This window comes from Theobroma cacao, chromosome 6, assembly GCF_000208745.1.
Source record: "Theobroma cacao cultivar B97-61/B2 chromosome 6, Criollo_cocoa_genome_V2, whole genome shotgun sequence".
NCBI lineage: Eukaryota > Viridiplantae > Streptophyta > Magnoliopsida > Malvales > Malvaceae > Theobroma > Theobroma cacao.
Genome location: NC_030855.1, coordinates 20,145,627 through 20,160,400, shown reverse-complemented (window position 1 = coordinate 20,160,400; position 14,774 = coordinate 20,145,627). Strand labels below are relative to the sequence as shown.

The window sequence follows — 14,774 nt, the reverse complement described above, 5'->3', positions numbered from 1 at the left end:
TTACATTTTTAATTGATTTTTACGATTGATTTAAGGTTATAATGTAAGAAATCAATTGTTTTTTTCAAATAAAAAAATTAGAGTTTTACTTTTAATTTGATTTAGGGTTATAATGTGATAACCAATGAAAAAGTAATTAACTATGATCAATTTAATATCAAATTAAAATTCTAACAGAAGTTATGACAAAATTTTTTCAAAAATTTTTCAACACTAATACCATCCCATAGTCACAATTTAAGGAAAAATTATTTATCACAATTAGTGGTCAAATCGGCCAGTTACCCACTTCATATGTTTCCACTACTAACCAACAAAAGAATTAGGCATTTTTGTTAAGCAATCTTCTTTTTTCTCTATTTTTCTCAACAAAAAAAATCTACACATCAAATTTTTTACTCTTTCTCTCTTCTAGGGTTTCAACTACACACTTTCTTAAAAGTTCAATAAAATTTTAGTTTGGATACCTATGGAAGAAAAAAAAAGTAAAAGAGTTTTGGGAAAAAATGAAATATTTTAATTTATAATTTTAATAAAAGAAAAGGGTGAAGAAGATGGAGTTAGAGAGAGATAAAAAGAGCAAAACAATAAAATAACATTGCGAGAGAGTTGGAGAGAGAAAAAAGAGATTTTTTTTATTTTTTATTTAATTAATTATTAACAACTTTTCATATTTAAATTTAAGTCCTTAAAAATTTTTAGTTTTACCTCATTAATGAGGTGGTAACATTTGGTAAGCCAAGAGTGTATAGTTTCTATACACTGTCAATACATTAAATATAAATCCATAAAGATAATTGTTTAAAAACAAATGGTGAATCAATGTATCATTTACAAACATGAAATTATGTTGTAATTTTTAAAAATAAATGTCCAAAAATCAATAGATTTTTTTATGGTTATCTATCGAGTTAACTTGGAGACTACTATTGTATTTAAACACATATCAAAATTCACAAATGGTGCTATTTCTCTTTTTAAAAATAAAGTAAGTTGAAAAATTAAATATATATATAAATTAGTTACATGCAAAAAAGTTTAAAGTGAAAATAAAAATAACAAATATAGTAAAAAAATTAGAGATTTGGTTCGAAAGATAAAAAAGTTGAGAAAATAAAAAGAAACAGGAGAAGAAAAACAAAGAAAATGATGAAGAAGGTGATGAAGAGAAAAACTAAAACGGAAAAATTAAAGAAGAGGGGACAAACAATTCTAGAAAAATAAACCCAAAAAACCTTGTAAAATTAAAACAATATTAATCAATTGCATTCTTGAAAACTAATCCAAAAACCACATTATTTTAAAAAACAGAAAAACTCATCCATAAAAAAAAGAATTAATATTTGATGCACTGACAGTGTATAGGTTTTTATACACTGTCAGCTTACCAAATGCTGCCAATTCATTAATGAGGTAAAACTAAATATCTTAAGTACTTAAACTTAAATATTAAAAAGTTTTTAATAATTAGTTAAATAAAAAACAAAAAATTCTTCTTTTCTCTCTCTAACTCCCTCTCAACGTTTTTTGATTGTTCTTTTATTTTTTATCCTAACTTGATTATCTTTTTCTCCCTTTCTTCTTCTTATAGCATTAAAATTAAGTTTGCAAAATTGTTCAACTTCAAGAGATTTCAAGATAATTTTTACATTTTTAAGTGATTTTTACAGTTGATTTAGGGTTATAATGTGATAATCAATTGTTGTCTTTTGTTTTGTCCTAACTTAATTATCTTCTTCTCCCCTTTTTTTTCTAGCATTAAAACTAAGCTTGCAAAATTGTTCAACTTCAAGAGATTTCAAGATAATTTTTACAATTGATTTAAGGTTATAATGTGATAATCAAATGTTTTTTTTATAAATAAATAAATTAGGGTCTTACTTTTAATTTGATTTAGGGTTATAATGTAAAAACCAATTAAAATGGTGAAAGTAATTAACTAAGATCAATTTAATATCAAATAAAAATTCTAACACAAATAATGACAATTTTTCCAAAAAATTTTTAGCACTAATACTACCCTACCATCACAATTTAAGGATTTTTTTTTATCACAATTGATGGTCAAATTGGCCAATTGCCTACGCCATCTAGAAGTAGTATTTTTTTTCTCTATTTTTCTCAACAAAAAGAAAATTTTCACATCAAATTTTTTACTTTCGCTCTCTCTCTCTTAGGGTTTCAACAACACACTTTCTTAAGAATTTAATAAAATTTTAGTTTGGATGCTTGTGGAAGAACTAGAAAGAAAAAAGTGAAAGAGGTTTGGGAAAAAGAAATATTTGAATTTGTAATTTTAATAGAAGAAAAAGGGGTGAAGAAGACGGAGTTAGAGAGAAATTAAAATGGCAAAACAATAAAACAACATTGTGGGGCGTTGGAGAGAGAAAAAAAGAGATTTTTTTGTTTTTATATAATTTATTATTAACAACTTTTTAATATTTAAGTTTAAGTCTTTAAAAATTTTTAATTTTACCTCATTAATGAGGCAACAACATTTGATGAGTTGACAGTATATAACTTATATACTATGTCAATGCATTAAATATAAATCCTAAAAGAAACCATGGGTAGTTCATATTTACTTATGTGACAATTTTTCTAAAGAAAAGGATAAAACTATAAATGTAATCAATAAAAAAATTAAACATTAATAATAAGGATAATAAAAAATTAAAAAAGAGAGAGAAAACTAAACTAATCTCAAAACTCACTAAATTTGCAACTTATAATATTCTATCAATATGGTTTCAATAATATTCAAGTATAAAGTGAATGGTTGCCTAATATTATATTTTGTAAAAATATATTTATCTATGACATTTTTGAATATTCAAAAAGTAATTACGAAAAAAAAAATATCAAATGAGTTGAAAGATAAGCATATAGTAAAATAATAATGACAAACATATAAATTAAGGAATATTTTCAGTAAAAGACATATTTTTAGTCAAAAGATAATTAAAAATAAACTTATATGATGTATATGAGATAAGATGAGTAATAGGTAAAAGATGTCAATAATTGATACAATTTGAGTAAAAATGTAAATTAATTATTGTTTACAATAGAAAAGTATAACCATACACTTAATCAAAATCAAAGAAAGAATTTAAAAACTTAGATGAAAGGCTTCTAGTATCTATATGGAATCAACAACATTATAAGAATAAAAATAATAAATAACCCAAATAATAAAAACTTGAATAAATAGAAAATCATGAAATTAAGAAATAAAATAAAGACAATATATAAAATACCTTTGAAACAATTATAATTGGCAGTTATCTTAAACTTGTAAAAACCAAAATTGTACAATAAAATAAAGCAACACTAATCAATTGCATTCCAATAAGTTAATTCAAAAACCAAATCAACTTAAAAAAACAGAAAAAATTTGTGTATAAAAAAATAACAACAATAGGTAGTTAATGTTTACTTGTATGACAATTGTTTTGAAATAAAAAAGAGATAAAATTGTAAATATTATCAGCAAAGAAAAAAAACATTAAAAATGAATAACAAAAAATTAAAAAGAGAGAAAAACTAAGTAAAGAATTTAATATCAAAACTCAAAAAAAAAAAAACCATCTATTATGTTTCACCTTTTCTTTTTCCTTTTTTTTTTCCTTTCTAACAAATCATACTCCTATAGTCTCGCGTTTAAGATGCCCTGAATGTTATCATAATTAAAATACTTTCAAAATTAATAATGATAATTAAATAAAATAAAACAAATAACATATAATCATCAGTGAGGAGCAAATAAAAAAATCACAGTGAGGAACAAAAACAAAAATTTATTACATACAACCTATAATCTCTAAATTAAAAAAAATTAAAAAACAAAAATAGACAAAAAAATAAGAATGAAAGAAGGAAACCCAATTGCCAATTTCTATGACTTGAAGAAAAATTAAACAAACAAATGCCATAAACAGACAAAATTTATATTATTAAGCAAAATGTTTCAGCCATATGTTCTTTTAATTAATAAATTAATATGAAAAAAATATACATTTTATTTAAAAATCTATATTATTAAGCAATATGTTAAAGTAAATATATACAAACAAAATCATCCTCAACATTTTCCAAAATACCCAAAACCTCATCAATAAAAAAAAAAGTCAAACAGACCCCCTTAACAAATAATAAAATACCACACATATCTTAGAGAAAATTCAACCCAAGTTAAGCCACAATGTGTTAAACAATTAAGCTATACAAATGTCAACCAATTAACCTATTTAGAGACAACTTTTAATATATGTAAATGTAGATGTCTCATGCAATTAAATTACAAATGCTTAATTATAAAATGATATCTTATACCTCCTTAAAAAAAATGAGCTTCATAAAAGAAATGATATATTCTAGCTAGGTTGATTTAAAGTTATCAAGCTTGAAAATAGTGTGATGATCTCAGTTGACTATTTGATTGCTGTACTCCAAAGAAATGAAATATGTATTAAACAAAAAATTTGATTCAATCAATTATTTGTTTTATAAATTCAAATACAAATTTTACATTTTAAATTCTCAAATTTTAAAATAAGAAATAAAAAGCAACAAGGTATAAAAAAATTTAAATAAACTTTTATTATATTATTATATTTAATTAAATTTTTATATTTTTATTTTAAATTAAATAAACTTATATAATTAACAGTTGATTAATTTATGAAAATTTCCTCGTTTTGGTTAGCCTAGATTTGAGTTAAAAAGGCAGGTTTTAGATAGGTTAATAACTTGATATGAGTTAAGGTTATCTACTCAACTTGCTATTTGGACCGGTTACGGCTGAATCAATCCTGCATCCAATACTAGTACATTTAAGCCAAAGCTTACCCTTTTCTTCCAGTTGAAGGCACAACAATCTCAAAGTACCATCCCTTACAACGACGAATTCCACGAACTTTCTTCCTAGGGGAAGAACCTCCAATAATTAAACCCAGCTTCGGTTTAAGCTAAGGTCGGTTTAAGAACACCTATTTCGTTTACAAAACTCTCATCCAATTAACTTCCCCCACGTGTACTCCATGAGACCGGAATTACACAAAAATTCCAATAATTAACCCTCCCCTTAAAAGAAAAGAAAATGAAAATTGAAGTTTTCGAACGGAAGTTACGGAGAGATGCGTTGGGAATATATCAATTTAATTTCTTAGAAACGAAGGTAGTTTCTTATAATAAATTGGAAAAAGTCGGCGAAAATCGAGCTCTTCAGGTTTGTTGATCTTTAATCTACCGATTGGCCGAATTATTAGGGTTTTCTTTTCCAGATTTTCCTCATGTTTAGGTTATAATTTTTCGAATCTTTTCTGATTTCATTGTTTTTTTGGTTATTGTTGTAAATGGTTATCAAAAGAAAAGTTTATAGCTTTGTATTGCGATGAAGCTTTTTCTTTTCTTTAGTTCTCACAGCTACCAAACGGGAGGTTATAGTACTTGAATAGAGTAAACTTGAGATCATGATCCGTTTTTGTATCTCAAAACATTGACTTCATTGCTTGTTTATAGTTCAATTTGAATTTATTGAATTTCGATTGAATTATAAGATATTATAATTGGCTTTTAATTTCTTTCTTTCTTTTTTTTTTAGGGATAAACTAATGGCAACTGCAACTATGGCTACCGCAGCCGGTGCAGCTGCTCTATTGTATTATACATTGAATCGTAAATTGCAGACAAATAAGCCTGGTGAGGATGACAATGAAAATGGAAGTGATTTGTCTGGTACTGCTCCTTTAGGAATCGAGCGTGTTTCACATAGATTAATTCAGGCTCCTGCAACATGGTTAGAGACGATTTCTACTTTGTCTGAAACTCTTAGGTTTACTTACTCTGAGACTCTGGGGAAGTGGCCCATTGGAGATTTGGCATTTGGGATCAACTTCTTATTGAAGAGGCAGGTATGCGTCCTTTGATCTTTATTATAGCTTTACTGTGTAGATGCCATTATTATTGGTTTTGTTTACTTAGGTTAAGGACTGGAACAGATACAAATCACAAGCAAGGACACTAGGAGGGGTGGGGGGATATTCTCATGATAAAGTTGGTAGTTTCATTTACATAAGAGAGATGATGGGAGACCAATGTTCCTTTTTCTGTCAAATTACTAGATTGTACTCCAGTTAGTTCATATTTACTGTCATTGAACTTTCAAGTTAATTACAGTGCTTTTTAGATTTTAACTTTATCAGAATCATGAATTCTTAATCCTGTTATTGTTCCTCTACCATCATGGACCAAATCTGTAATTAAATCCTTGTAAATCTACTCTAATGTGAAAATTTCACTGTATGGGAAGGTTTTTCATTGAAAGGCTGAATCCAGTGAAAAGAGGACTTCAGTTTATTTTTATCTTATTATTTGTGTTGTGGCTTGTTAAGCTTTGTATTTTTTTTTTCAAACTTAGGAGTCAAGACCAATTAAGTCCTTGGACAATAGCAATAGTTGTATGATGTCTAACACTTCAGCAGTATTTTATTGTAAACCTGCTGCATCTGAGTACAGGCATGATTTAGCGCTTTGTTTCTAGCACTTCCCTTTGATATAGTTTTAACTCTGTCTATTGTTGTGGTTTATCTGATTGAGATAATTGTAAAACTTAACTTGATATCTTCCCTCCTCCTGGAATTTCTTGTATTCTTTAATCAAATCACCAGATTGGTCCTTTTACATTTTTATGTGAAGCTATTTTATAAAAAGAAACTCTGAATCATTCATTGTCCTGTTGGTTTATCATTGTATACATACAATATGGTTATGATTTTTTTCAGGGACATTTACATGTTGCGAGTGTATTTGGTGGTAAAGATAGCATAGAGCTCAAAGGATCAGATATAACCGCTGAACTTAGATATCTATTAAACTTGTTGACACTGTGTTGGCATTTTTCAAAAAAACCATTCCCTCTATTTTTGGAGGACACTGGTTATGCTGAGGAAGATGTCCTTCTCCAAGAACCCAAAGCGGGGGTAAGTCATATCTGGACTTGAAATTGTGATCTTTCTATTGATTTACCCCTCTTGTTGGATTCTTTGTGTGATATAGATTTTTAATTAGTCAATTTCAGAGGCATGATAATGTAATTGTACTGTCAACATACTTTCAAACATGATTTATATTATCTTATATGTTGACATCCTGTAGATTTTGAAGCCTGCATTTACAATATTAGTTGACCACAAAAGAAAATGTTTTCTTCTATTGATTCGCGGAACACATAGTATCAAGGATACTCTGACAGCTGCAACTGGGGCTGTGGTTCCATTCCATCACTCTGTTGTAAAAGAGGGAGGAGTCAGCAATTTAGTTTTAGGTTATGCGCATTGTGGAATGGTAGCAGCTGCTCGGTGGATAGCAAAGCTTGCTACTCCTTGTCTTATTAAAGTGCTTGGCCAATATCCAACTTATAAAGTTAAGGTAAAGGCATGATTTGAAATTTTATGCTCATATTTTCATCTGGTGGCTATTGTTGTCTGTCTATATCGTTTCTTGATAAGAATGCAGCTAATTCTAATAAAGAAAAATCCAGCATCAAGGACTATATCGTTATTTTTTAAATATTGTTAATAGGAACCAGTCTATCTGGTTAAATTGTGCTAAAATTAATAGATTTATTCTATCTGGTTTCACAGATTGTAGGGCATTCATTGGGTGGAGGCACTGGTGCACTTTTAACTTATGTGCTGCGGGAGCAAAAGGAGTTATCAACAACTACCTGTGTCACATTTGCTCCAGGTTGTGCTCTCTATCCTCTGTTGGTAGAAAATGTTTTCACTACCAGCTTTTAAGAATAGATGCCTCTTTATATGGTCATGTATGGAACATCTTATCTATAATGTGCTATCATATCTTTATACTGCATGCAGCTGCTTGTATGACGTGGGAGTTAGCAGAATCGGGGACTGATTTTATTACTTCTGTTATAAATGGAGCAGACTTAGTGCCAACATTTTCGGCTGCCTCTGTGGACGATTTGCGTGCTGAGGTAACATTCCTGATAGCTATTATTAGGAACTTAGGGCATACTTGGTTGGAAGGAATGGAATAGCCATTCCTCTTCTATTCTCATTCTTGAGATAAAGCTTCATTTGGTTTAATGGAATAGTTATTATTTAGAATAGCCATTTCAAGAGAAGCTTGAATAGCAATTACCAAGGCCCTCCTTGGTAATGGCTATTCCAAATTGTTGGGAATAGGAGAAAAAAAATTGATTAGACAAATATACCCTTTTACAATTTAAAAAATTACTTTCTAAAAAAATATTAAATTTATTTTTTTTTCTTTCTCTTCCTCACTCCTTCTTTCTTTAAAACACAAAAGACACAATAAAACTTTTACTTCATTTTCAAAAAAGGAAATAAATTTATTTAAATATGATTTATTATATTAATATTATTTAACTATAATAAATATTATAAAGAATATTATTTAATATTATTATTTGAATATAATAAATATAATAAAGAATAGTATTTAGTATTATTTAAATTTAATGAAGAATATATTTTGTCTCTTAATATTAAATATTATTGAATTATNAGGAAAATAAAATATTTAAATATTGTTTAATATATTAATATTATTTAACTATAACAAATATTATAAAGAATATTATTTAATATTATTATTTGAATATAATAATATAATAAAGAATATTATTTAGTATTATTTAAATTTAATGAAGAATATATTTTGTCCTTTAATATTAAATATTATTTAATTATCATAAAAGGTTTAATTATCTTCTAATACAAAATATTATTAAATTATATAAAATATATTAGTATGTTCATGAAAATAATTATTTAATTATAATAAAAGTTATTTTAATTTTATTACTTAGAATATTTTTACCTTTTAACAAAATAAATTCTTTAATTTTAATAAAGAGTTTTTTTTCTGATCATAGTATTTTTGTTTTTTAATTAAAATTTTTTTAAATTTTAATAAAGGATATTTTTATCATTTACCCATTATTCCTTAACTATTTTTAAAATTATTCATGTCAACCAAATAATGGAATAAGTAATAATAGCAATTTCTATCTATTCCATTCCCATGAACCAATCTACATAATAGTTATTCTTCTCTTTTTCTATTCCCTTGGAATGGCTATTCTATTACCTTTCTATTCCTTCTCTATTCCTTCTAGTGAACTAAGCATACTATTAGATTTCTTTCTCATTTTGATAAGAAAGAATGACGAGGTATTTTAACTATAATCGGAAGTAGATTAGTACCTTACATGCTTAACTTGATATGCTGTTAGAGTTAGTTAAGTAAATATGTCTGCCTTTTCTTTTCAAAGAATAATAATAACTTGTAGCAGAATGATTTTGCGTGTGTGTAGATAAAGATTAGTAGAACAATTTTAAAGCCCTTAATAGTAAATAAACCATTTGCATTTAACTCTGCTGGCCTCACCTTAACGTGTCAGCCTCTCTCTTTCTTCCTCAACCACCCCTCCCCCCCACCTCCACCCTCGTGTTGTGGTTGAATGGTCCTCTTCCTGGGCAGAATTGATTGATGTTCCCCTTTAGAAAATCAAACAAATTACATTAACATTTGTACTGAATATGTACTTTGACTTGGCTGACATGGTCTGCTGCTTTCTGGTAGCTGACAAAGTTTAGGAGCTTGGCACAACTAAAATTTTACTGAAATGTTGTTCAGGACAGTGTCTAATTTATTTGCTTCAGTGCTATGTGATGATATATCCTGAAGAAATCAATTTATCTGTTTCAGGTGACGGCATCTGCTTGGCTGAATGATCTGAGGAATCAAATTGAGCGCACAAGAATTCTGAGTACTGTTTATCGATCTGCATCTGCTTTGGGTTCTCGTCTTCCATCCATAGCCAGTGCTAAGGCAAAAGTTGCTGGGGCTGGAGCAATTTTGCGCCCAGTATCTAATGGTACACAGGTAGCTGCATTGCCAATGTGCCAGTTCTTGATTCTCCATTAAGTTACTCTTATTAGTATATCCTGTTCTTAGGTCTTAAAAAGTGTTTCAAGCTGAATATACCTTAAAAGTTGTTTCTTTCCCTAGTCTTATAATTTGTTATCATAACTTTTAAATTACCCCAACCCTTTTGCAGGTGGAAGATATTTCTCTTTCTGTTGGCCTTAATTTTAGCTGAGCTTAACTCACTGATTGTATTTGATCTCCTTTAATTGTCTGTTAAAATTTTGGTTGAGTTTGGGTAGTTTGCACTTCTAATTATAGCTCAAATACTTTCTCATTCTGTTGGCCTTAATTTTAGCTGAGCTTAAATCACTGATTGTATTTGATCTCCTTTAATTGTCTCTTAAAATTTTGGTTGAGTTTGGGTAGTTTGCACTTCTAATTATAGCTCAAATGCCCAAGGATGTGGTGTTAATTATGATGAACTACGTTTTTATGTTCAATTTGTTTTTGTTATTGACAGGTTGTGATGAGAAGAGCCCAGAGCATGGCTCAGGCAGCATGGACACGTCCTGCCATAAACTTATCCTCTTGGTCATGCATTGGACCCCGTCATCGCGGCACAGCTGCTCGATCAAACTTGAAGGAAGAGGGAAGTTCCCAAGAAATTTCCCCCAACAAAGCAGAAACGTCTGAGCCTCTTTTAACATCTCCTCAGAGAAACTCATCTTCAAGTACGATAGAAACCATTGAACTTCCTGTGTCTTCATCAGGAGTTGAATGGACTTCGGAAATTGAGTGTTCATGTTCTGATGACCCACACCATGATAGCGATGCTAATCTAGATGATGGCGAGGACCTCATAAGCCACAACTCACATGAAGACCACATGGATGAAGTGGAGTTGTGGCAACAACTAGAGCACGAGCTTTACAATAGGACGGAAGGTGAGGAGGCTGATGTTGCTAGCCAAATAAGGGAAGAAGAAGCAGCCGCCATTGCAGAGGTTGGTGAGGGCCAGCCAGATAGCGCTGTTCCAGAAACGAAGGAAGTGCACAGGTTTTTCCCTGCAGGAAAGATTATGCATATTATTACACTTCAATCCGACGCAGTGGAGTCTGAGGCTAGTACTTCCGCTTCAAACGACACTGATAATGGCCAAAGGACAATGGAGGCTAAGATTGGGATTTTCCTTACACCAAGATCGCTGTACAGTAAATTGCGGCTTTCTCAAACCATGATAAGTGATCATTTTATGCCCATTTACAGAAGGCAGATAGAAAAGCTAATAAAGGAACTTGAAGAGGAGCAAGCTGTGAGTGGTCAGAATCATGGTGGATATACTGCAGAGGTAGTCTTATAGGAAACGAAATTTTTTCTTTTTTTTGGACGGATACAAATTGTTTGGAACTAACCCCTCTAAAAGGCTTAAAAGTGAATTGTCTTAAATATTCTTAAAAGATTAAAATCAACAATTTTAAATCTTTACTTCATTCTTCGCTGTTCAGCTTAAATGAATATTCGTGGATATACCATTATCATCGGTCCACATCAATTAAATATGTAAATTTTAAAGATTTTTTATTATAAATTTAATTAAATATAATTATTTTTTGAAATATATATATATATATATAAACACGTTTAAATTTGAGAAAATTATAAAAAATGATTAATTTCATAGGGTTACTTAGTTTTCTAAGTTTTTTGAATTGATCCTTTCGTCGGAATTCTTGTAGTAGCTATATACTACTAGTACATTTTTAGAGATGCAGCTATTAAGGCTAAAGGGAAAAAAAATAAAAGACTAATCGAAAACTAAAATAACTTAATCTCCACTTCTTGTTTTCTTTATTTATTAATTTGTGTGCATGAAAGAATGATTATAATAATGACTCTTTTTTCTTTTTTTTTTTTTTGTTATAATTTAAATATTTTACCGTCAACTTTTGCACCTCTGTATCATTGTTTTTGAATGTATTTAAATACGAGAAGATTTCATTAAGGGTAATTTTATTTAAAAATCTTTTCTCTTGATTAAAAATAATTAAAATTAAAAAAAAAATTATTTTCAAAAACACTTTGTCTTTTAGAGTTAAAAAAAAAATCATCTTTTTAAATTTTACTTTTCAATAAAATACTTTGAAATTAAGTTAATAACTATTAATTTATTTTAGAAGGAGTGAGATACATAGATATAGTTAGATAATGTAATTTAGAAGCAGATACTAATCCTCACTTCAAGTAGCAAAAAAAGATGAGACGGAACAAAGGGGAAAATATGTTTAACAATGTCTAACCAAACCGTGAGGCAAAATTAGGTGATGATTAAGCAATCAAAACAAGTTGCCAAAGCCGCAAAAACCCAATTTGCTTCTAATATTATTCATTTGGTTCCCGTCTCCTCTCTTATATTGATTTAATCATTTCTCGAATGCCATTGCACAGCAAAGCAGACGGAGAAAGGCAAAGAGTTGCAAAATTGGAACTCCAAATCAAATCCGAAGCCCCAAAAGCCAACTGGCATTTGGTCACGTTATAATAATAATAATAAATGGAGAGCCAAACCTTAGTTTGCGCAGCCAAATGTTATGTCAGTTCACATCAAAAGATATGAGATTGTATTAATTAATCTTGCTTTCTGATTTCTCTTTGGGGGGTGAGCTGTGAGCTTGAATGCAAGTCGACCCAGAGTTGCCTTTCAAGGAAGCTATTTAATGTTTTGATAATTGATAGTAGTATGCAACATGACGTGGACTCACTGAAAATAACTTCCAACAACTTTGTAGTATGGTTTTTTTATATACATGTAGGTGGACTGGGTATGCACAAAATATATATCTGTACTACATATATGATCATAATAAGAATAAATATTTAACATTCAATTTGTTTTTGTTTGATTTGACCCGTTATTCAATTAATATAACTTCTTTGCGGTCCGTTTCAAAATTATAGCTTCTTTGTGATCACATCAAAATTATGAACTTTTAATGCATCAGAAGACTTTTTCCCCAACTTAATTAATTACTCAAATATATCAAAGGAAAATTCTACTTAGTAGTAGTAATTTTTGTTAATTACTCTAGATCTTACTGGAATTATGATTATATATTCTTCTACAAAGGATCAAGATGTCTTCTTTTTGTGGTTATTAAGAAAGCTTTTCCTAAACAACTTTATCCATAAGAAATTAACAATCAAACAAAAAACACATGTATTTGTCAATTGTCATTCCAAGTTTTCATTTTCCAACCACTATAGCCCCACACTTGCTCATGACCATTTGGCATGGAAAATATCGAAAAGAGAAAAAAAAAAAAGGAGGGGTGGTTTCAAGAAACTCTTTATATTAAAATATAGATCATAATTACTCATACTAATTTTCTCAAAACAATACTAAAACAGTAGATTTAATTTTGTCACATGAGCATCAAAGATACGATTATAAACATGATTAAAGCATATACCAAATCTTCGAAGAATTACAATAATAATTTATTACCGCTTGTTTAATTATTAATGTGGTTAGTGTATGACACATAATCATAATCTATTTTTATATCTCGATACATATATATATATAACTTAATTTATTTTTATTTGTGATCAATAATTAGGAGTGAGCAAAGTTGGTTGTGGGACGGTTGCGGTCGATTTTTTGTAAAATCGATCAAAAATTTCCACCAATTTAACCGACCGAACGCAACCCCCCCAAAATCGATTTTGGTCGGTTTTTAGGATAGGCGGGTCGGTCGGTTTCGGTGCGATTTTAGGAGACTGTGAGCTTAGTTTGATTTGAGTGAGAAGCATCGGTAATAGGCACCAGTATGACTATGAGACAGCTGCTGGCTTAGGGTTCAGCTGGAGAGGCAGGAGGCGGCAAGGCAAAGGAGAAAATAAGGGGGGTCGAGCCGTTGGGGGAAAAGGAGAAAATATGAGAGTTAGGGTCTAAAAGTCTTCAGAAGTGAAAAGCAAGTTTTAGCTCTTTTGAGGGCGAATTTACTCTTTTACCCTTATGGGGGCGGAAGGAAAAATATTTAATGAGGGGTATTTTTGTACTTTCATTATCCATGAAAATCAAGGCAATCATCGATAAGTTATTTGGTAGGTTCAGGGGGGAAGGAGTCCCTCCCGAGGGCAGAGTCGATCAGCCGACGAAACCGATCGACATGACCGACGATTGTAATAGCAACCGTCGGTTACAAAAATCGACAGTGACAATCGGTTGCTCGGTTGCAACCGACTGCTGCACACTCTTATCAATAATCAAAATGTCATCATTCTCGTCAGCAATCTCCATTTTCAATTATAAAACATGTAGCCTTAGTTTGACTTCCAATAGGGTGATGTAGAAATTCCATTCAAGTCCCCATAAATATTCAAACCAACACCTGGAAAAGACCATATGGGAGAGAGAGCTGTTTCTAAGTCTAAGATCATCGACAAAATTTTAATTCAATTGTCGAGGACATTAAACATAATATATATATATAAAAGAAAATGGCTTTAAACAAATGCATGTGAAACATGCATGAGAACGATGTGAACCAATCCAAAGCTCACAACACTTCCTTAAAGGCTCTGATCTCTTTCAGTCTTTCTACCCCTTTGTTTGTTGCGATACAAAAAAGAACGAGAGGATTTTCATGTGGGGGAGAAGATAGGAACAAAACGTGGGGTGGGTTGTCATTTGTCTTCCTAATCAATCTTTCAAAGGTGAAAGTCTCTATCACAATCGATTGCCAATAACTTTTTATTTCTGTTCACAAGCTGCTGCAGCTCTCATTGGCTTAGCTATGGCAAAGCTTGGTCCATGTATTTATTAAACCTGAATAAATATTAATCCTATAAGG

General features: G+C 29.9%; 1 protein-coding gene across 1 annotated transcript; it reads left to right on the top strand.

The window, feature by feature from the left end:
* LOC18596243 lies at positions 4,897-11,411 on the top strand. The gene is made up of 8 exons (XM_007024597.2): positions 4,897-5,230; positions 5,606-5,915; positions 6,786-6,983; positions 7,159-7,431; positions 7,647-7,749; positions 7,881-7,999; positions 9,760-9,936; positions 10,442-11,411. The coding sequence occupies exons 2-8, from the start codon at positions 5,616-5,618 to the stop codon at positions 11,279-11,281; spliced, it is 2,010 nt and encodes a 669-aa protein (XP_007024659.2). The 5' UTR covers positions 4,897-5,230; positions 5,606-5,615; the 3' UTR covers positions 11,282-11,411.